The sequence below is a fragment of the Ixodes scapularis genome, unplaced genomic scaffold (assembly GCF_016920785.2).
Source record: "Ixodes scapularis isolate PalLabHiFi unplaced genomic scaffold, ASM1692078v2 PGA_scaffold3__209_contigs__length_174095766, whole genome shotgun sequence".
NCBI classification, from domain to species: domain Eukaryota; kingdom Metazoa; phylum Arthropoda; class Arachnida; order Ixodida; family Ixodidae; genus Ixodes; species Ixodes scapularis.
In genome coordinates, this window is record NW_024609868.1 from 6,233,916 (window position 1) to 6,256,600 (window position 22,685).

General features: G+C 46.0%; 3 protein-coding genes and 1 long non-coding RNA gene across 4 annotated transcripts; 1 reads left to right on the top strand and 3 right to left on the bottom strand.

Moving 5' to 3' along the window:
- Nucleotides 1-99: 99 nt before the first annotated feature.
- LOC115322205 (translation machinery-associated protein 16 homolog) lies at nucleotides 100-4,940 on the top strand. Its single transcript, XM_029982544.4, has 7 exons — nucleotides 100-376; nucleotides 518-645; nucleotides 718-755; nucleotides 828-915; nucleotides 3,708-3,853; nucleotides 3,921-3,963; nucleotides 4,756-4,940. The coding sequence occupies exons 1-7, from the start codon at nucleotides 374-376 to the stop codon at nucleotides 4,844-4,846; spliced, it is 537 nt and encodes a 178-aa protein (XP_029838404.2). The 5' UTR covers nucleotides 100-373; the 3' UTR covers nucleotides 4,847-4,940.
- Nucleotides 4,897-7,066, bottom strand: LOC121837086 (poly(A) RNA polymerase, mitochondrial-like; the record flags this gene model as incomplete). The annotated part of the gene is made up of 2 exons (XM_042292517.1): nucleotides 4,897-6,194; nucleotides 6,937-7,066. Coding segments are annotated over 2 exons (549 nt in total), but the record flags the coding sequence as incomplete, so codon positions are not given.
- A 6,341-nt stretch (nucleotides 7,067-13,407) lies between these two features.
- On the bottom strand, nucleotides 13,408-18,863 carry LOC8039735 (poly(A) RNA polymerase, mitochondrial). The gene is made up of 3 exons (XM_042292518.1): nucleotides 18,662-18,863; nucleotides 16,182-16,393; nucleotides 13,408-13,639 (listed from the first exon to the last, which is right to left on the bottom strand). Exons 1-3 carry the CDS (start codon nucleotides 18,854-18,856, stop codon nucleotides 13,408-13,410), a joined length of 639 nt encoding a protein of 212 aa, XP_042148452.1. The 5' UTR covers nucleotides 18,857-18,863.
- Nucleotides 18,864-21,415: 2,552 nt separating this feature from the next.
- LOC121837024 lies at nucleotides 21,416-22,546 on the bottom strand. Its single transcript, XR_006078061.1, has 3 exons — nucleotides 22,401-22,546; nucleotides 21,729-21,916; nucleotides 21,416-21,633 (listed from the first exon to the last, which is right to left on the bottom strand). It is a non-coding gene; the product is annotated as an uncharacterized LOC121837024 (long non-coding RNA).
- Nucleotides 22,547-22,685: the final 139 nt, after the last annotated feature.

A 22,685-nucleotide genomic window follows, 5' to 3' on the forward strand; every position in this document is an offset into this window, starting at 1 on the left:
GCCTGACTTCCGGAAAAAGCCGCTTTCGCCACTTTCGCTTTCTATGACAACTTCCGGTTTAAAACCTCATATCAAAGACAGCTAGAATACCGATGTTCTAAAACATTCCATAAGAAGAGCGAGTATTTCCATGTCGGCTAGTTTGTTGACTTGTTGTCTAGCCATAGGTTTCGCACGTCGTGGATATGGATTCGTAAACTTCCGGACGATGCAGACTTCGGATTGAGACAATTTTCTTTCCGTCTATTTTGCCTCTTCTCGCCGCGATTTTGTCAAGCCAGCAGCGTGCTTTTTTTCGTGTCGCACATGTGTGCTCGTGTTTCTGTCTGATCCACTACATTGATCGCCCGTGCAAAAGGTTTTCCAGCTCACAATGGTATTTTATTTTTCCTACGTGAAACAAAAACTTGAAACTATTTTAGTACGACCAAGTCGACCAAGTTTCAAAGGCGGGAGTCGTCAGTGATCGAGGGACGACAGCTTCAGCAGAAATTCATCGTCGTTCTTTTTTTTCCAGCCTAAATCAAAGAAGGCGGTTGCTAAGTTAAAGCGACTACAGGCAATAGTGAAAAAGCCAATTCACCCAAACAGCAGGAAAGCGCAGCAGCTGGCGCGAAAAGAGATCCACAAAAACAAGATCCAGAGGTATATCTGATAATTCGCCTGCGTAACCTGTGGGCTTTTTACGTCATCTTACCCTTATGTTCACTTCCACAGTCGCAAAACCGAACTCTCTCTGAAGTTGAAGACAAAAAGTAAGTAGCGCGAACATGTCTCCTTGATGGTATATGCTGACAACGTTGTATCAATGCTCTATTTCGTTTCAGTTGAGAAGCTTGCTTGGTTCCACGAACAGCTCATTGAAAATACGAGTGACAGGCTTTCACCGTCAGAGTTGGACAATCTCATTGAAGAGTAAGTCAGTTCATTACACTTGCTGTTCGGTGCAGTTTGGGTTTGTGTTTCCTTTAATCCTTTGCCTACGACAAAAATTTCCAAAAAAAATTTGGAAATACCTATTTTTTTATGTGCCCTGTACTCTGTTTCACCTTGTGTTGTACCGCAGGGAAGGCTACAAGCGCGAGCTCCTTGCTTTAGGGCACATCTCGGCGGCACAAGCTCCCGTGCACCAAGGGCAGCTGCCAACGCTATGAGCTCGCACTTCTAGCCTTCGCTGCGGTACAACATAAGGTGAAACATAGTATAGCCCAGTTCGTCATAGCGTGGACGAGCCCAGCTCGTTGTCGGGGAGAGCGGTACAAACAGTGTGGACGAACCCAGGTCGTCCATGGTAGGGAAAGGGTTACTAAAGTTCTCGCTACCTTTCCTGAAAACAATTAAATGTCAAGCCACGAACTGCTAGAGATAAAATTGGATCAGTTTGCTGTATTTGTGAACGCTGTGGCATATTTTTTTCATGACGAAGTTGATGCGATAAAACTGAAACGCTTTTGAGACTTGCTGTCATTGAATTCCATTATTTCGCCTCGTCTCGCTGGCCGACTCGCCTCAACCATTCCCGGACTTCCGAAACTGGGTAGCGGTTTCTGTGACCATCAGAACATGCTGTCCTTATCTTGTACAATGTATCGTCACATAATCACCACCAATACCTACCGTACCATGGGCCTTCATGGTATGGGCGGTTGCCTTTCTGCTATGCCACGACTCTCGAGCCAATCGAGATTATTATTACTTACTACTCTGGTACTAAATGCATAGCACTTGTATTACGTGCTGTGCATTAACTGAATGATGGCAGAAAGGAACTGATAAAAATTTGACGGGGCCTTGACCGAGAAAAGCGAACGGTGCTTTGCACCGCAGATTTCACAGAAAGCTCAGATTCTGTTCAAATAAACTGCCAGTTATTGGGATAAATATACCAAAGTTTCAGAACTTGCTATTGCTGGAGTAGAAGAGCTAGAAGCAAAAATCGGAATTTGGCTACAAGGGATTGCCGTCGGACTGCGTATGCAGATGGATTGCGTCCGTCTTCTGTACCACCTCTCGGAGGGTACTGCTGGGCAGTGGCGTAGCCAGAAAATATTTTCGGGGGGTCTTTCAGAGTGCTAATCCAATAACACACAATAAAAGAAAAAAAAATTTACTGGGTGTTTCAAGGAGCGGCCAGGCTCTTTAAATTGACCGCAAAATTCAGTTTCTTAACCTATCGCGCTATGACTTTGTGCAGCATTGCCCTCGGATGGTGCATTTTTTTTTTCGTAAAATTTCCGAAGAGCGAACTTACCTGAGGAAAAAGTGAAGAAAGAAAAAGGCTTAGCTCCTATGGAAACACAGTGAAGCCACCGGTCTTCAAACGATATGGCGCTGTTTCACACGGGAGACAAGAGATGGCGCAAGCGGTAACGACACCAGCTGCTGCCAACGAACGAGCATACGTCGCGGAGAGCCAGCGTCTTTAGCAGACGACTGTACTAGCCATGCTTCAAAAATGTTCCCAAAGTGGCAACAAATGACGTTGCAGGGGCCAGTGTGTCGGATGTCGTGATCCTGGCAGTTAGTCATAGACTAACTGCCAGTACAGTCCACAAGAGGAGTAGGTGCCAGAGCTGCTGTCGTCGCAGCGGCTCCACCCGTAGTTACAGAAGCTGACGTGGACTGTCGAGCCGAGAGCGATCCGGAGCAAAATAGGCATCCGCTGTGTCCGCTTCCTCCGCTGTGCTACCACGAGGATCACAACAAGCATAACTTATCACATAACTTTTATGATGTCATATGGTGGAAATCGTGGGACCACGTTTGGTAAACACACCATCTGGGCACCATATCATTTGGGAAAAGTCTAAACTTTCATCGACGCATACCATGAATTCCCGTAGGGGTACCCTCCCCCGAGATATCCATCCCATTTTTCTGGCTAAATATCCATAACGTAAAAATTCTGAAACGTCGCTCACCCCTCCAATTCCTGTCGGACATCGTGTGACGCCTAACGGGAATTGCATCGACCTTGCGACCTGCGGCACCGGTACGTATGACGAGCGGGTTCATGGCAGGCTCCTGCGTTTTTGTCTGCAATCTGCGTGCGCAATATTGGTTCCCGTGATGAGAGTTCGTAGTGAGTTCCCGCTTTTTTTTATCCGCAATCCGCATGTGCGATGTTTGTTCCTGTGGTGTGCAAGTTTAGCCAGTTTTCGTGTGTTTATCGTACCATGAAACACGAATTTGCTGCATCTGCAATCTGTGGTATCCTTTCCCCTGACACAGGAGTTCGTAGCGCGTTCCCGTGTGTTTATCGCATTTGGAAACGCGAATTTGCCAGATCTGCGTTCTGGAGTATCAGTTCCCACGTCACATGTTTTAGTTTGTAGCAGGTGCCCTTTGTGTTTATCATTCATTTTTTTATAGAGTCTTGCTGTCTCATCCCCGAAAATACCCACCTTAAGTTTTTCACCATTTATCTTTTAATTTTTCGGGCGGGTGCCCTTTTGGGATTTTACGGTAGTTTATTTTTGCGATGCAAAACATATGTTAGTTTTTCTCAACCGACATACTAGTAGTTGCAGCAGATGTCACCAGTATTGTCCTTGCTGGGAAAGTTGCGCTTGTACATTCTTAAGAAGTCCAATTAGCACTGGAGCACTCGCCAGATGGAGTGGACAGAAAAAATCCTATCGGGTGCATGAAAGCACAAGTTTCATTCTGTTCACAATGAAACTGTCTTTAAACACTCTGCATTTCAGGTACTTCCACCGATTTGATGAGGAAATGGAACATGTGCAGTCCATTGAGCAAATCAGAGGCAATGTAAACCAGTACAAGGGGCGTCTGGATGCCATTAAGATGACTCTCGAGAAGGACATCGGAAGCTACAACTCCTGCGGCATCGGTACGGTTGCTTGATTGACCAATGTCCCATGGCAGGGAAGGAAATGGCTTGCTTTCGTTTCTTGCAGAAGTTCCCAATCTCTTGAATCCAGCTGCATACAAAATATTCACGTAAGTATTCCCGGCAGGGGAACCTGATTTCCATAGTTGGTAGTTCTTATTGGAATGGCATGTTAAATGTAGGTGCCCAGCGTCTGTTCTATTTTGGGAAATCTTTATAGAGTTGCAAACCCGAACATGTGACGGCGCTCATTTTGACATCTTATTATCAGAAATCTCTTTGGGTTATCTTGAAAGGAACGTTCTTTAAATCATATATATTAGTGAACACTGAATGTATGCTAGAATGCATAATTTAGTTTTAAAAGAAAAATACTCTGCAATGACAAGAGACTCGTCTGCAGGCATATTCAGTGATTATAGAAAGCTTTAGAGCTTTACCCGTGACTTAGACATACCATGCAGTCGCCGACCGATTTTTTTTGGACACCGGTAATTCAGGCTTGTTCGATATTTCAGACTTAAAGGAGAAACCGTGACCCACATGATAGAAACATTGCACATTCATGATCGATATTTATAGAGAGATCAGCGGGAAACACCACTAAGAAGCAGCCATTTTGAATTTTATGTTGGCTGCACATAAATTGACTTGGCTTGGTCAGAGGGTTCCACAGCATTTCTGTTCACCTTCAGGGCTTCTGTTGCGGTTTTTTGGCTCTCGCTTTTATCGAATCGCTTGTATAAAAAATTTTTGCCGTCCCGTTGGCTTCGTTATAATGAGAGGTTACCATATAACGGAACTCTACAAAATACTTAGTCTTAAAATTCATACCTTTTCTGGTAGCGAACCTCTTTATATTCCTACAAATTTGTTACGCTAACAAGTGTCATTTGTTCCAGAGAATGGGACGGCTCTTCAGCTTCATACCTGCCTAAAATAGAACTGAAGCTCTACACAAAAGCAGCACTCCAGGAACTGGCATCGAAGTAAAAAAAGATCCGTGCAAGAAGAATCAACACAGTCCATTTTCGTTGCTTTTAATTTATTTAATGACCTATAAATAAAAAGCCACAGGTGAAACATTCCTGGTTCTCGAGTTTTCTGTAGTGGTGGCATCTGGCATAAACCTAAGAATTGTAATGTTTTCTCTACAGTATCCCAATGTGTGAACTTAATATACACTTGTCTCGCCTTGTCTATCCCCTTACGCCCACTTCCTCCCCCTTTCCCTAATTCTTTGCAGTTAATGATGTGTGTCCCTTCTCCAACACTTCTGGGTAAATTCTTTTAACCATCCCCGCCATCCACTCGGCAGCAGGGACTGCAATACCGTACGAAATTACCATCTTCATAAAAACAAGATCTTTGTGAACTTGAAGTGCATATCTTACATTCACCGTGGCAGGCTAGAATAGACTTTTTGTTATTGCTTCGCAACCATTTTTAGCATCGATTTGAAGAGCCTTTTTTCTCGAAATATGACGGACATTTGTATGAGTCTCGCCAAACTTCCCCACGAGCTCTCACGAAAGATAGAAAAACAATGACCTCTGCCGACGACATTCGCACCTTAGCAATAACTGTTGGAAGAAACCTCCTCGCAAGTTCACTCCGAGCCATTCATAGTCTCCGACAAGACGAGAATGGCAGGGCTACTCTTTTGGGTGCCCTGCCTCCAGCATGCGCACGTTTTCTTCTGCCGAACTGTGGCTAATGTGAGCGCGCTTGAGGCTCGCGAGATGCTGAAGAGTTGGAGCTGGAAGGACCTCTTTACTGTTCTCATCCTGCCAGTGACTATAGCACCTTTCGTACTTCCTTCGAAGTCCCCGGAGTTTCCTCACGGCAGAACGTAACAATGAGTCCGACGTCGCTCCAAGCGTAGGCATTTAGTCTGAGGCCACCGTTCTTGAAAGGCCCGCTCAGCTCGCTCCTTTCACCCCCGCGGCGGTCGCCTCTACGACATAGCTCGTTTTGGGTGCCCCTTTGCCCTCCTGAAAGAGTTCCTGAACCTGAAACCTGCGGTGCGCCTGTTCGACCCTCCTGTTTCCGTGCGGCTTGCCGTCGCCCAGGAGTGCCGCGATGCCCCAGGGCACCTCTTGTGTGATCCCGCGGCAGGCCTCTTCGAGCGCCGCGAGCGCGCCACCCATGTGACTCTGCAGCTTGCGGAGGTCCGGAGCGCCGACGTTGCGGCTGGCGTTCAGCTGCCGGTCGAGGGGGTTCTGGATGTGGATGGCGGAGTAGTCCGGTTTCTCCAACAGCTGGCCCGTGTACGGGGAGATGGACTTGGACTTGAAGTCCACCGAGGAGTAGTACTCGAAGAAGCTGACCAGCAGTTCCTCTGCAAAGCGTCGAAAATTGTGAGCGCAACCTCGAAACACATGCCCCCAAAACGAATAAATTTTTTCGCACAAAGCATCGCATTACGGGTCCTTGAACTGGGTTTCTAGGAGTCCAGGGATTCCCTGTGTATGGAGTTCCTAAGAACCAGTTTGAGAATACACAATTCTCTTGGAATATGCTTATGCGGGGCTCCAATTAGGGCTGTAAAATGTGGTGTTCTATGATACCATGTGCGAATCGAAAGCAAAAAATTGCCGATACGGCACATGTGCTAACTGGACCGGTACAGAGTGGAACACAGCTAATGCAAGTAATAGATTTGCCAGTTCTTTCCCATCTTTGTCCTACACATGGAAGCCTGTTATTAAAACTACTGGTGTGCTGAAAAGTGAGTATATGTGCAAATCCAATTTAGCTAGTGAAATATGGTGCTGTGCATTAACCTGTCTGAGTGCAATGTGAAAAAGAGACAATGTTATGTTTACGCTAACTGTATCGTGCAGTGTCGCACAATGTAAAAGGAAAAGACAGATTCTCCCTTTCCATTACTCTTTGCATGTTTGGGATGTCACTTTATTTGTCCCTGTAACCCCAACCTTTAGTCTCGAGTTTTAGTTATGATTTATTTACCAGCATTTCAGGTTGCTTACTAAGACATAGGGCACAAACTTAGCAAAGTATAAAAATATGCTGGGCACTCCTTAGAGCTAAAAACTAAAAGAAAACTATTTTATACATACCAAAGGTTTCGCCATTCTTGTTTTGTAAGGCCTGCCTGTGCTTCACGAGAGCATTGGTCCCCAAATTCTTTTCGCTCCACCCTTTCTTTCCTGAAAACAAACAAGGTTGTAACAGCAAGGAACTTCTTCGATACCGATGTTAATAACTAATGCACATGACAGCTCTAATTTCTCTAGTAAGTAGTTTGAGAAAAAAAAAAAAACACAAGACACAAGTGGCAGCACTACTAGCATACGACTGCCTACCAGATGAGAACAGAGAAAATTTACCCTGCTTCAGGTAAGCTACGTATGCAAGGGCTCTTCGAGTATGGAGCATGCAGGGGACTTGAATGGGTCAACAAGTTTCCCCTGTGATCAGATAGCTGCTGGAGGGTGGCTGTCCTATTTTATGGTGCGTATAATGCTTCCTCCAGCCTTTTTTTTTTGTTTGCTAAGGAACTACGTGTGCATTCCGCTGATGCACGGGTCTTAGAAGGCATTTTTGTCACCCATCATTGGAACCCTGCTTTTGAGTATGTGTGTTTTTTTTTTCTTGTAGGGCAGAGGTGGTTGATGTTTTGTGCACTCTACTGGGCACATTGGGTTTCTAGGCCATTCCAATTCGAGGGCTTCAGCAAGGCACCACTGTGGTGGCGATGAGAAACACTGTTAGAACTGGAGAGCTGTCGGCTCCAGTCTGCTGCGGACTCGACGAATATTGGTGTCGACCCCTCAAACACAGTTGAGGGAATTGACCTCACCTCAACTGAGGGTGAAGTCAGTTCCCTGAAAAACTGCTCGGGGCAAGAAGGACTGATTTTGGCTAATGTCTTCACCCCATACCGAGTCAACCAAAATCCCCTTCCTACTTTGTACAAAGAGATTGTGTACATTGGTTGTTGAAAAGTTAGTGCATACATACTGTAAATGAACAGCTTGTTCTTTAAATGAAGCATCCGTCACGCTATGCCGAACTAATGCCGAAGTGTCCTCGTCAACTCTTCAACAAACACCACAGGCCCAACTAATAACTTCACCTACCTACATCGAACAAACCTCTTTACTCAGCAATTACGGATGAAGCTAACTAAACCATGGAGAACTCAAGTTCAAACCACTTGCATGCCAAATGCAAGACATAAGCAGTGCCGATAGAGTTCAAGGTACACAAAAGACAATCTAGTCACTGTCTTTCCATTGCACGTAGTCGGAGAAACATTTCAAGCCAGCAAGTTTGGCAAAACAAACACCCCCTATCTGTAGACTAAAACTGCATGTTGTGTTCCCTTGCATATGAACATCAGAAAGATTAATGCAGAAATCTGTTATGCAAATGATTCTAATACAAAAAGCTTGTCAATGGCAAGCCAAGCAAGGTGGGCAATCCGCGCATTCTGTTTGGATGCTTGTTCCAGTTCTTCCATTCCAATTAATTTTCTTGCAATGTGGACAACAACAAGCTTGTACAAGCAGAGCACCTTTTGACATTATCTTCTTAGGCATACATGTAAAGACTTCTAGAGTTGCCCTGACCCTGAATTGCAAAACTAAGACTTTTTGATGCTTCCCAAGGCCAACAACCCTGCCATAAGGAACATTGCCAAGGGTGTACGGTACTTCTATGGGGGTACGAACAAAGGGGTTGGGGCGGACAAAAAGGGGAGCCAGGGATTTGTAAACAGACACACAGATGTCTCGCGAAGCAACACTGGGAACTGCCAGTGACTTATTATACAGCATGACTGTTCTCTGCTGCACTGATTGGCTTCCCGGGAAGGGAACAGAATGCGACCTGATTGGGCGCCGATTAAAGGCAGGGGCGGATCTGCAGGCCAGGGGAGGATAGGAGGAGGAGTCTCCCGAGATATGACATTTCGGTCGAAACGTTGCCTAGATCTATTTTGTTGACCTAATATCTGCTGTGTCACCAAAAACTGACCTTTTGGCTAATGTATAATTATTTTTTTCATATAAGAGCTTGGAGGACATTTAAGCTTTGCCTTTAAAAGTGGAACGCGATAGTGAAACATATAAACTCTCGCTCATTCCTAAGCTGTGCAAGCATGCCTTGCGTTGTCTGGCTTGCAACCGAAGGGTTGTGGGTTCGAATCCCGCCTAAAATTGTTCAAATATTTGTTTATGGCAAATGAATTACGGTACTTTATAAAGTGACATGATTTGAGACATGTCATGTTTCTTGATCACATTCATTCCATGCGTGACGTCACATTTCATGTGAGCGTTGTGGGTTGCTTGAAATTCCCGTGCGAGGTAATGTGGCTGTGACGTCATGACCCTATCGACCAATCCTGGATTTTAGCGCACGCCAACGACACTGGCTTTTCTGCTACACAAGCCCCATAATGGTACCGTGTTAAAAGTTGACCTAAAAGGACTTAAGGGAAGCATTCCCCCCCCCCCCCTCCCTCCCCCTATCTGCCCCTAATTAAAGGGTCAATGCAACAATTTTTGTACTTTGTGCAAATACCGCTTAAAATGAATCCCTGAGATTGAGGACCTATGAAACAAGCATTCGTTTTTCACTACATGCAATACAAGTTGCAGAAAAAACAAAAAGAAAAACGAGTAGCATCCTCTCCCTCAACTTGCAGCCAGAACAAGCGGCCATGTGATCTGGAGGCGATTATATGCCACCAATGTTGATCATGGCCACAGGCTGGGGTTGGCAAAGCACAGGACACGCGCTGAGTTCCAGACATTGTTATGGTTTGGCTTTGTCGTTATTCCAGCGATTGGACACGGGCCACTACCCGATTGCATGTCGAGCTATTGATTATCATGAGCCCAATTTAAGTGCTCACTCAATGCTCGGGTTCAATCTATGAGCCGCGTCCAAATATTGTAACAGGGGGTAGTTTTGTGAAGGAGAGATTGAAAGAAAACGCCAGCTTTTGTTTTTCAAATTACGCCGCAACAAGTTCCTTGGTTAATCGCATTGTCTGCGAGTATACAGTAGCACCTCGTTGATATGTTTTCGGTTGATACGTTTTTTCGGCTGTTACGTTGAAAAACGCTGCTCCCGTTTCACTTCCATATTAGTTTCCTGTCTGCTATGCTCGCTTTCCCGGTTGTTACGTCCAAAAGTGTCAGCATTGCGGCGCCTCGACGCGCCGGACGCCAGGCTGCCACGCTGGCTTCGAAGCGAAGCTAGCGGAGCAAAGCCGAACCATGCTATGCGGGTCGCATGGCACGCATGGGCACGCAGACGGCCGTCTGTCCTTTACTCCTTTCCGTCTCTCTGTCTCCTCACTGGGCTTTGCTGAGCTCTACTACAGCTTCCCATCTTGCCCGGGTGCGACCTTTGAGCACTGCTCGAACGGGGAGCGAGGCTGGCGAGGCGGCAAACATTCGTCCTCTCATGCACTTTCTTTCATCTATCCTTCTCACTCTCTGGCACGAGGTGCACCCGCATGCTGCAGCGCTTCTAGTTTCTGTTCCGCTCGATTATGTGAACTGTGATGTTTCAGAGTATGTGCGCTTCGCGCCTATTGACAACAATTATGGCATCGGGAAAAAGGAAGGCACTCTCTTTTAAAGAGAAGTTTGATATACTTCAGACGGTGGATCGCAATCCCAGCTGGAAGAGATCTGACATCGCACGAGACCTCGGACTCACACTGTCAACTTTGAACAGCATCATCGCCAAATGAAAGAAGATTGAGGTGAAGCTCCTTTTTATCAACCAGGCTTTAAAGAGGTTTGGGGGGCAAAACACGCAAAGTTGGAGGAGGCCCTGCTAGTATGGTTCAAAAAAGCCCGGGCATATTGTGTCAACGTTGTGCAATACAAGTTGAAGAAAAAACCCTTCAGGATGGTGGTTCCCGGAAGCTACGGAAGAGGCTTATTGGGTACTCCCACGACTCGGCTCTGGCAGGTCATGGCAGTGGCAGCAAGACTTTTCATAAGTTATGCCGTGCCGCGACCTGGCCGTGGATGAGGCAAGACGCACTTTGATACACTTGCAGCTGTCCAGGCCTACGGATCGTCCTTCCCATGCCAGCGCTGCGTAGGCTGGCTGTCCCGGGCTATCACTGCCCGAGTCTCGCTGCGGAACTACTCCGGGATCGTTGTAGCCCAGGTCATATGGCCAGGGCTCGCCGTTTCCACCGGTCTGGACTTCGAACCTCGCTGGTGGACCGCTCCGGGGTTTGCCATGGACCAGGCCAGGCAGTCTGGCTCCGACGTTCTTGTCCAGCTCCAGCCTCGCTCCGCACACACTTCCTCGCGCCAGCTCGTGTCTTCTCCGCCGACCGCCTGTCACGTGCCCGGTGCCTTGCCTTTCACCCTCGGCTCCCACAACGTCGACGGAGGAATCTTGCTAGAGAAGGCGCAAAAGACTGCAGACCGTTTGGATATCACGGACTTCACTAATCCAATGGGTGGGTTGACCACTTAAAGAAGCGCCATGGTCGTTCGTATCATGCGGTAAGCGGTGAAGCTGCCAGCGTTGATCCAATCTGTGTGGAAGCATTTAATTTATTGCTGCCTTCAATCATCGCCAATACCACCCACGCAACGCTTTCAACGCCGACGAAGCTGCTCTTTTCTTCAATGCTGGTCTTTTCTTCAATGTCCAGCCCATGAGGTAATTGAGCCTCAACAATGAAGCCTGCCATGGAGGAAAGAGTAGCAAGGACCGGCTTACTGTTCTATTCTAGTGTGTTGCAATGAGGACGGGTCAGAAATGGTGAAGCCGTCAGTGATTGGGAAGTTCTGCAACCCGCGATGTTTAGAGAACCTTCGTCGGATGCCCTGCCACTACTGAAGTAACACTCGAGCATGGATGACAAGTGCTCTTTTTGAGGCTTTTCTGCGATACGTTGACTCACAAATGGGGTCGCAAAACTGAAAGGCACTTGTGTTCATCGACAACTGCAGCCCAGCCCACCCAAAAGACTTGTCGTTTCTCAGGAACGTCCAGGTGGAGTATCTTCCTCAGAAGGCCACAACTGACCTCCAGCCACTCGATGCGGGCATAATAAAAAATGTCAAGCACTTCTACCAGAAGTGGATTGTCCGGCGATCACTTGCCATGGTGGAACGAGGTGACTTTCCGATCAAGCTCTTCATCCTAGATGCAATGCACTTTCTCGCTACAGCTTGGACACTGTCTCCGCTACCACTGCGCAGCACTGTTTCCTTCCGCAAGTGCGGGTTTCAATGCGCGGGGCCAGTGCAAAAGGACAACGCCGACGAAGATGCCAAAGACTCGCAAGAAATGGAAGATGCTATGGCACGGATGGGAGCTCCCATCACCTACTGTGAATATGCGTCGCTTGATGACAACGTCGTTACCTCTGAACCACAGAGCATAGCGGACATCATGGCCGACCTCACTACTGCCCACAATGAAGAAAGTGATGAAGATGTACAGCAGGAAACAAACGATTCGGCTACGCCCAAGTTTGCGGACGCGATCATTGCGTTGGACCGCTTGCGCCACTACGTAAATGTTCACGGCTGTGTGGAGAGCGAGAGAGGAATGCGGGTGCTGGAGAAACAGCTTTTACTGCTTAACATTAATTCGAGGCGGCAGGCGGATATTACGTGCTTTTGTGAACATGTCTGAGTCCTCAACAGTTCTGTAAGTACACATAAAATAAACCATTGTATAAGAGTTGCTTTCTATCTCATGTAGAGTCCCCTAAGTGCATTATCGGTTGTTACGTTTTCTTTCTGCGGTCCCCTGAAAAACGTATCAACGAGGTTCTACTGTGCTTGGGTCCCACTAGTGCCAGTAAGCTTGTGTAAACTGAAAAACATTCCAAGCGAATTTCATTGCATGGCCCCTTCAACACAGGGTGACACGTGGTGTCTAGTAGTGGGGTGCGAAAAGGACCCTTTAACTGTTTACAAGTCGTTTCTCGTGTCCAGGTCGGCCTTCCACTATTACCACTTTGCTTATGGCACTCTGAAGCATCTGATCACTTCCCAAGGGTGTCAGCAAGATCGGAGTCACTGCACAAGAGATACAGGTGTTTATCTCACTACAACCCTTCCAATGAGAACCCAATTGATATTCTGAAGGATGCAACCACAAACAAACCTCACATAAAGCGAACAAACCAATGATTGCCGTGACGGCGCTGGACAATAAGAGTGGAGGAGGGCAAAAGGCTGTCAATACTCTACCAAATCTGCGACTTTAAAGACCTTTTCCAAAACCCCATCAAACGACAGTGGCATTTTCAAAACTCCATCAAACGACAGGAAGTGTGCGATAGGATTTGTGCCCTTGCCGAATGCTGATGCAGCACTCGTTCTTGAAACAAGCTGAGCTGAGTTTACGCCAAACACTGATGCAACACCCATGCCCAATAGATGCTCAGAGTACGTGACCAAATAATGGCGGACTCGGACTGTCGGCACTCCAGCCACTAGATGGCTCGGACTTTTGAAAAGGATCTATTACAAGGAGCCTGAGGCACAAACCAAACACCGAAAGCTGCAGCCCCCGTTTACGGGCTGCTACCGTCGAGTCCCCTGACCTTCGAGAGTCTTGAGGGGAGGCAAAAGGCCCTTCCTCTGCAGGTGGAAGATGACCAGCAGGGTGAGCTGGAAGTTGGTGATCCACGTGCCGGGGACCTTGTTGGTGAGGCCCTGCGCGCTAGCCCAGCCACGCAGGGTGAACACCAGGGGCCCCAGGCTGGGTGCCAGCTGGCTGCAGAAGTGCAGCACACGAGACATGTCCACCCCGGACCTGGAAGGGATCGGGCCGAGATTACTTCGTAATATTTGGGGCTCTAAGATCATCTGACACCTCCTCAGAAAATACAGTCGCCGACGGATTTTTCGGATGCCGATAATTCAGACTTGTTCGATATTTCGGACCTAAAGGAGGAACCGTGACCCACCCGATAGAAATAGTGCATATTCACGACCAATGTTCCAAACAGCTTGAAGTCCGAACGTTCGATTTTTCGGACAAAATCGTCGCCAGCGATCAGTGGGAAACACCTCCGAGAAGCAGCAATTTCGGATTCTATGTTGGCTGCACATGGATTGGCTTGGTTTGGCAGCGATACTTAAATACGGCTAAGTCCTCTACTGCTAGGTGACGCTGTACGGCTTTTTTTTTTTTTTTCTCTCCAGCTGCATGTCATCAATAGCATCACTGTTGTTTCCATTTTGCTTTGTTCATTCGCCACTGCAGTCATGGGGCCATAAACTCTTCAAACACACATGTGAAACCAAAGTTGATGGAGCGCACCGATTGGACAATCACGACGATGACTTTGCATTTTGTCGCCGTTGTCCAATCGGCGTGCTCTGCAAACTTTCTGCTCCAACTTTATGTTTGACGAGTTTAGGGCCCATGGACTTCCGCCTCTCATCTCGATCTCGTCTCAGTGAATCGTGTTTTCAAACAACGCTGGCTTGGACGTCATTGCCCTATCTGTTCGTCCGCTGCCGCGATGTGTCGCTAATAAGCGCAGAAAGCACTCAACCATAACGCTAGAAAAGAAGGCAGCGATTCTCAAGCTAATAGAAAGTTGCCGAACGCAAATGGAGGCATAACCTAAAACAAAGTGCGCAGGTGTAACCTGAAGCAAAGCACCATTTACGGCTTTTTTTAAGCCTGCTTAGACATAATAATGGCAAGTTTTTTACTCTGCTGATTTTTTGGACTGCTCTTTTATTCGGACGTTTTTTCGGTCCCTGCGAAGTCTGAAAGATCGGTTGGCTACAGTAATTAGGGTTTTCTTGAGAAGCACTAGTATATTGTTGAGACATTGTCTAAGTCATTTATCACTAAAGAGTCATATCTGTTGAGAGAAACAAACGAAAGGAATGTAACGTCGGAGGCTCCGGAAGTCACTAGAGTTGTTTGACTCCAAGCACCTATGCATTCAAAACTTTTTACAGCGATAGCTGTTATAGGGACTTCCCAGCTGCATTCGCAACGTCGGCATTGCATTAGCCAGAAAACTCGGTTTCACGTGTGCTCATGCCGCCCCGTGATGTCGGGCAAAGTGCGTGCACTCGGTTCTCACCAGGCAACAGTGTCTTCTACGGTTGGTGGCGGACTCCGGTACACATTCCTCACTCTAGAACTTGGCTTGCGTGTACTACAGTCACTGACGAGGGGAAAATGGCAGGGAGGAGCTTCGGGCGGAAGGCTTGGAAAGCATGCTGGGGCGGGATATTAGAAAGACATGCCCTGCTGTTCTCATTTTATCAGTGACCATATAGCGTGCAAAGCAACACACCACTAATAACGATACCCGTCTCAATTTAGCCTTGGGCAAGGACATTGACTCATGTGCAGTCTGTACCCTCTCCTACGTACCGTATTTACTCGAGTAATAGCCGTACTGTTTATGAAGAAAACCTGAGGGTTCGCTTTTCCGCCGAGCACACGGATTGCCAATCGCCGCGATCGACAACATGACTCCAACAATTTACAAGACAGAGATAACGTCTTCGCGTGAAGATACCATCTGTGAAGATTGCAGTTGTATAGAGAATCGTGTTCTCGATTTAATTATTTGCTATGTTATTGACGCGTAACGCGATAATTTACTGTATGTACTTTGCGGGAAAGTAGAAGCAAGGGCTCTGTTCATAAATAGTGCGGCTATTACTCGAGTAAATACGGTGCTTAGGTGACCATGATGCCGAATTGCGTGTGATCTAGTAAATGAAGTGGATTCGCACGAAAGTGTGTCTTAGTAAACGCAATACCAGCTATCGCCCTCACGTCTTCGCACTTGGACAAAAAGCTGCGGAGTTTTTGAGTAGACGCGCCTTTTATATTTTGGTGGTCTTAAGAATGATGTTTCGTGGACTCTGTTATTTTTATTAATGAAGATGTGGCTCCAACGACTTATCACTTCTCAAATATTCGGAGTTATGCATTGTCAGTGTAAGCGACTGAGGAAGAATATAGAGAAAAGACCCGAGAAGTTAGCGGTTGTATTAGTACAATTTCTTCTGGATTGGGAGAGTCGTGGCACCGCTGAACGGCACATTGTGCCACACTACGGATGCCTGCGGCACCACACCCCAACGTCGACGCGATGACATTGCTAGACTTCGTGCGGAGAAAAGACGGACTTTAAGCCACAAAATGTTTCTTCTCGGGAGCTGGCCTTTTGTAAGTCGTCGTTCTATAAAACTACAGGCATGCATAAACAAGTGGTCAGATGTCTCTCAACTCTAGGTGCAAATGAGGCCATGAGACACACCCTGGTGGAAGATAGGGTGAAAAGAACTTTTGACGTGGGCTACAGAAGGCTCACATATTGTTGAGCGTCAGGTCGCACTCCCTGCCGACTATGTCGTGCTGGAACTTGACGATGGGCACGCGGGCCCGCAGGATGCGGTGAACTTCGGAGACGCCAGGCACCACGTAGTGAAGCAGGTCGCCCAAGGTCTCCAATATCCTCTGCACCAGTGTCCTGTCGTTGATCATCTGGTGCTTGTCTTGAAAGTACAGCTGTCCTTTCGCATCCTGTTTCGGCATAAAGAAAAAAAGATTACCGCAATGGCCCCAAAAGACAGTCCACTTCGAATTTTTCCCCAATTAGTGTTGTTAAAAGAATGTCAGAAAATTTCACAGCTGTTCCAACTGTTTAGAAAAATTAATGGCCCAGTGAATAAATGCAGTTTCCTCTTTGTCCTTTCTCAGTGAGTGTGGCAGAACCTATAGTAAAGTTAGTTTTTGAAGGAAACATCCCTACATATGTATCTTCACTTTAACAGTATCTCAAATGCTTCTGCCAGTGCTAGATGTGTAGTTCAACCTTGTTTCACTATTCCATACCTTCTAGTCTTTACAATAATTATACCATAATATCTCCAGTCATTGCACACCCATGCTGCCTGAAATTCATTAAAGTGGGTTGAGCCATGTCTTGGTGGGTAAGCACAAAACGTTTAGAAAAAGCTAAAAATTTGCATTTACCTGTACATATCTAGGGTGGCTAGACAGGAGATACATTAAACTCAAAACTCGAATCAGTTTCACTGTTTTATAGAAGAAATGTTCATGAAATAATGTCGACTATCGCTAAGTGTGCAACACACTTAGCGATAGTCGACATTATTTCATGAACATTTCTTCTATAAAACAGTGAAACTGATTCGAGTTTGCATATGTGCAATGAAAACTGCCGACTGGCAGACAGCGCAAATGCTTGTTCGTAAAAACATGTTTTTAAAACCGCTACACTCTTTTCGTTGGAAAAAAAAAAAAGACTCAACGAGAAAATGGAAAAACCAACCAGGTGTAACGAGCAAGCGAACGAGAATGTCCAAACAAACCTTTTTTGTAAGCAAAACAAAGTTTCATTTTGTTATCTCCATTGTTTTACTTTTGCACGCATGTACTCAGACATCAGGGTAGCAATAATCGGGGAGGAAATGCGTAAACAGAGGGAAGTATTTTTCCCTTCTTTGTTTTACTTCGTCACGGACGTCTTCCAACTGTAAGGTCCTTGGCTGTATCATTCGGGTAGAATGAATGTTCGTGGATCGCGGTGTTCGGGTAATTGTAGGGGTGTACAATCACTCTGTGTTTTCTTCTGCCCAAGAAGTGGGAGGGGCGATGACTCCGGATATTATGGTAGCTTTCACTGTAAACATCAAGTTAATTTCTTTAGTCTTTCCTATAGAGAGGTTTTACAGTGTGGCATTCATATGATGTTGTCTACGGGAGTTGGCTCATGAAACGAGATGGGTTCTATTTCCAAGTGTGCTATCTACTGCCTATGTATGAAGGGGTGAGCTATGTTTTGGGGTACTAGCATGAATTTGGTTATAGACTGACATGATACAAGTCTACAACTTCTATTCTTTGCAGCAAGTCCTTTTCCACTACAGTGCAATCCACTTTTCAATTCAATTTGTTTATTTACTCCCATCATACATATGGGTGATGGAGACAGGGGAAAAAACTACAGAAGTGCAGCTTGACAAAGCCCCTGCCCCCTACTGGCAGATCGGTCGACAGAAAAAAATAATACTAAATAAAAGGACAAAAGAAACACTCAGTGCTATGCAGGAGAAACTATTTAAAATTTGAGGTGAATACTTTGCATATTGTTATAATGTATAACGATAATGAGGAAACCCAAAAGTGCAATCGTTATAACTGATTATCATTGTATATCTGGACTGGATACCCCACTCTAGAAACTGATCGTTATAAGTGGATTGCACTGTACTCACATTGACCGGAGTGATTACTAGTTTACCAATTGGGAAGAAACTTGTATTTATGCAGTTACTGTACTCCATTAAACAATTTCCTTGCTCTTGCAGTAGAGCCTGAAGACATTACTGCATCAACAGCAACAAAAGGGGGGGGGGGGGGGTGGTTATTGGAGGAGAAGGGAGAGAAAAACCCACTTCCCCCCAACCTCTCAAAGGGCAATTAAAAAAATAAAACGACATACACTGGCTTTTTTAGGAGGAAATGATTAAATCATATTAAAATGAGAAATATTAGGTCAATAAAATAGACCTGGATAATGCATTGCCCGTGACATCAGGTCTCTCTGCAGGCTCCCCAAATGCCACCCACCAAGCCTGATCCATAAATCCGTTCCTGAAAACAAATTTAATGAAGGATGCAGGAAAGAAACAAGAATATTTGCATCCCCGCGATATTACCGAGGATATCTTCTTATGGCGCTATGAGATCAGAGTATGCTTTCCGAGCTTCTTTGAGTTCATTTAAGAATAAAAAAGAACTCCAATTCAACTCCAATTCCCTTACCACACTCTCTGGAACGCAGTAGACCATGTCTATGTCACAATTATGCCGGCCAAATCCATTGACGAGCGACCCGAAAGGCAACACGGAGCCCCTTGGGTAGAGACCGGATATGAACTCTTCTATCTGCCTGCACACCAGGAACCCAAGCCGCAACTCCAAGTCGTTCAGTCTCTCATTCTCATAGAAGCGGACCATCTGCTCTGAAACCTACATGGAAGAAAGAACAGTGTGCATAAGTTGCTAATCTAGCAAGTGTGATAAACTATTCCAGAAAGTATGTGGTGCCACCCCCATCTGCTCAAAGCATTGTGGCAATTCGATGCATGGTACGTGAGAAAGCAAACCGAAAAAAGTGAAGTCAACTATTTGTTGACTTTCACATAGCATCTAGTTTTACAGCGGAGCTGTTAAGGGCTAGTTTTCCCAGGATCGTGTCCACCAGCAAAGAAATGATGACACCGAACTCTGGACAACTACTGCCATCTATGAGCGACGGCGGCAACCAGACAACTGGCCGGTTGCCGCCGTCGCTCATAGATGGCAGCAGCTCTCCAGAGTTCGGTGTCATCATCTATGAGCGATGGCGAAGAGCGCAGCAGTGCGAATGGTTCCGCAACCACCGCAAGGCCACTATCGCCTCAAGTTCCATTTCGTTGAGCGCTTCAGATTCTCTTGCGAAAGAAGAGGAAATCGCTTGCTTGGACAGCCACCGCCGAGAACAGAAGCTACAGCTCCGCTGCTCTTCCCTCTCCACCAAAGTGTAAAAGCTGAGAGTTTTATTTTCTTTTTTTTTCATGCACAGCATTTTAAACATATTTTTATGGCATAGCATTCTAAGTTTCTTTGATTGCTGCATACAGAGCTGGGTTAAGCAGAAAGTGCCTGATTTTTAACACAAAGTGAGGTTTATTAGCCGATTTTCATGGAGTTCTACAACACCTGTAACATTTGGCTGTAACAAAACACGGACACCAAACAGCATTATGCACATAGGGAACCAAGTAAAAAGACTTCAGCCCTGGCAAAATTTGAACTCACCACTTCGACGAGATAGTGAGCCAAGTGCATTGCCGACTGAGCTACCTAGGGTCGGTGGTTGGTAGCCCGCAAAAGCGAACTCATTAGCGCGCAAAAGCAGTTGCGCGTTTCGCGGCCCTTCCTGTTATGCTGCAACATCTCACAACGTGTGTCAGAAATGGCGGCGAACGTCCAGTAGACGGTGCCATTCAAATTCCTTTCTCTTCTTCCCGGAATGTGTATCACACATTCTGTGCTTACCAGGCTTTGTCATCATGACCAAGATTGCATAATTGTTTTTTAATGTATCTGCCCTGTTGCTTTAACCATCATGGTTCTTGGTAAGTTACGGTAAATCTCGTTAATTCAAACTACCATGCAGGTTCCATCCTATGCGTCTCTCTGGGAGGAAACTCCCGGTAATTCAAACTTTGCTTTATTCAAACAAATTTTTGGTCTCCCTCGAGTTTGAATTAACGAGATTCAACTGTATTTATTCATGTTTAGATAATGTAGCCCTGTTTGGTCTATTGGCTGAGTGGGGAATATGGAGGACAACAGACAAGATGAAACACAATTTACAGCAATCAATAACAGTCACAAAGGAAGGGGTTGGAGGACAACAGACAAGACAAAACACAATATGCAACAATCAAAACAGTCAAAAAGGAAGGAGTTTGTTTCTGTAGTATTATTTATAAATAAATAAACATGCTTAAACGATGCCACTCCTACACCAGCAATAAGAAATAAAGAAGAAAGACATCCCTAGAATCAACAAACTAGTTGTAAGATGGTTTACGGGAGCCGCTGCACCACCATGAGAGATTTATTTATTTATCTTTGTTATTGAAGATGATGTTTTGAGAGTTTTTTTATTGTGCGTAGCCTGTTTTTCTGTCAAAAAAGCTGCGAATAAAGATGAAGTACAGCTCCAACGGAAAAAGAGTAGCACAAGTGACCGATGACCGGAGCGGCAAAATCGCGACACGCGGCGCTCTTGTTCCCGAGCGTGCCGATAGCGAGAGTGCCAGTCACGTTGCATGTCTCAACGGGGGGCCGGCAGAAAATTGAGAGATAAGATAGCTGTTAAAATGAGGGCTTTAGGATAAGCTGTTTTTTGCCGGCCCCCCCCCCCCCCCCCCCCCCCCCCCCCGTTGAGACATGGAACGTGACTGGCACTCTCGCTATTGGCGCGCTCGGGAACAATAGTGCCGCGTGTCGCGATTCTGCCGCTCCGGTCGTCGGTCACTTGTGCGACTCTTTTTCCGTTGCAGCTGTACAAGAGCCTTAGAATTAAATATATTTGAGACTCCCAACCAAGTCACGAGGGATGAACAGATTTTCGGATTCTTATAACTGTAAGTCAGCCCGATTAATTTCAACTCACCGACTTACAATTTGTAAGAAATTAGTATCTAGACTTGAATAAAACAAACCCTTGAGTAGAAAGATGGCCTATAGTTAAAGAGTAATATCATTCTTGATATCCAGAATCATTCTAACATCGCTTTTTGAGCTTCTATTTTTCTGATTTGGAAAGAAAGGAACTGGTTTAGGGGAATGCTTAACAACTAACCAACATACAAAAGCAAGAACCACCCAGAAAAGAAAGAAAAAGGAAATGAAGTTGACTTTATAAACATAACCATAACTAAACTGTTATTATTTTCGGTTTGAGTCCCTGGGTTGAGACACGATTAATCACAAACTCACAAAAATTATAAATTTACCGTAGCCAATCGCATGAGCTCCGTCGAGAGCTGGGAGGCTGAGGGCACTGAACACGTCTCAATATCGACGGGGATGGACGTTGCCGGCTGCCTCGAGCTGTTCTTTGGAACAAACTTCAGAAGCCTGGACCACACGGGGAACCCATCCGAAGATAAGTGCTTGCAGTCTCTTAGCAGCTTGTGTGTAGACTCACTGGTCTCAAACTCCAAAAGGACATGGCACTTGAAACAAACAGCAAAACAGCATCACATTAGTTCTGTTATTAGTAGCAAGCACACACGAGAGAAGTGCCCGCGAGAAGGAACACTATAAATACCTTTTGTTGTTTTCCCGCGTAGTAATAGGCTTTTGTTAGGTTCCCGTATCGGAGGCACTCCTGGCATAGTTCGATGATCCTGTGTCGATTTTCTACTTCGACGAGGAGGCTGTTTGAAGACTCCCGTCTCCTTTGCGAGATCACGGAGTCGAAGGGTAAGGGATCTTCGTTGCTATCGGCTGCGGCAGCTGGACAAGTCGGTGTCGTTGATTACATGAAAATAAGTAAGAATATACATTGACCAGATAAGAAAGGGTGGGCTTGCTGGAGGGGCCGAATGAGAGTTCGGCCCCACCCGCTCTCGTCCCTCAGAATGCACAGCTTGCATGTAGAACCAGCGGGCACGCGTGTGAGTTGCTTTGTGTAGACCCTCAGAGTGCATAACTTGCATGCAATAAAGACGACGGTTGGTTTACTGAGCTGTTTGAACAGGAGATGCTGGTGAGCATACAGTGGGACAATCAGTACAGACATCACTGTAGAGGCCATAATTCTGCGGACGGGGCTTCGATTTCTTAATCAACCAGTGGTGCAAACGGCATTCATTAAAAGGATTAAAAGGCGTTTTGTCTAGTGTCTCATAGGACGGAACAAAAGTTGGGTGGTTCACGGGAATTCGTTAGGATTTCGACCATCCAATTGAGAACGACATCCGTATCGGGAAAGACATACCGCATAGCGTTTGTCTGCGGATTGCTGGACGCATCTTTCGTCGTAATACATGATTGTGAGAGCGGAGAAAGCTGTGGCTACGTCGAAAACAATTCATTTCTAATGCAGAGCTACGCCAGCCGCACCAGCATGCCGATGACTGTGGAGGCGACCATATTGTATTATCAATGTTGCCGAGTTCTGTTCCCTTTGCGGTCAGAATTGTCCAAATTTTTCAGAATTTTATATTTTCGACAATCCAGCGTCACGATCTTGCCTCCTTGTAGCTTTACTTTTTAATTATGG

Excerpts from the sequence above, each read along its gene's own strand:
- LOC115322205 (XM_029982544.4), top strand. Across the intron at positions 756-827 it reads TCTGAAGTTGAAGACAAAAA|TTGAGAAGCTTGCTTGGTTC; the intron begins GTAAGTAGCGCG and ends ATTTCGTTTCAG. Across the intron at positions 916-3,707 it reads TTGGACAATCTCATTGAAGA|GTACTTCCACCGATTTGATG; the intron begins GTAAGTCAGTTC and ends TCTGCATTTCAG.
- LOC8039735 (XM_042292518.1), bottom strand. The coding sequence starts at position 18,856 with ATGGTCCGCTTCTATGAGAATGAGAGACTGAACGACTTGGAGTTGCGG. Across the intron at positions 16,394-18,661 it reads ACTGCGTTCCAGAGAGTGTG|GATGCGAAAGGACAGCTGTA; the intron begins GTAAGGGAATTG and ends ATGCCGAAACAG. Across the intron at positions 13,640-16,181 it reads GACCTGACGCTCAACAATAT|GTCCGGGGTGGACATGTCTC; the intron begins GTGAGCCTTCTG and ends GATCCCTTCCAG.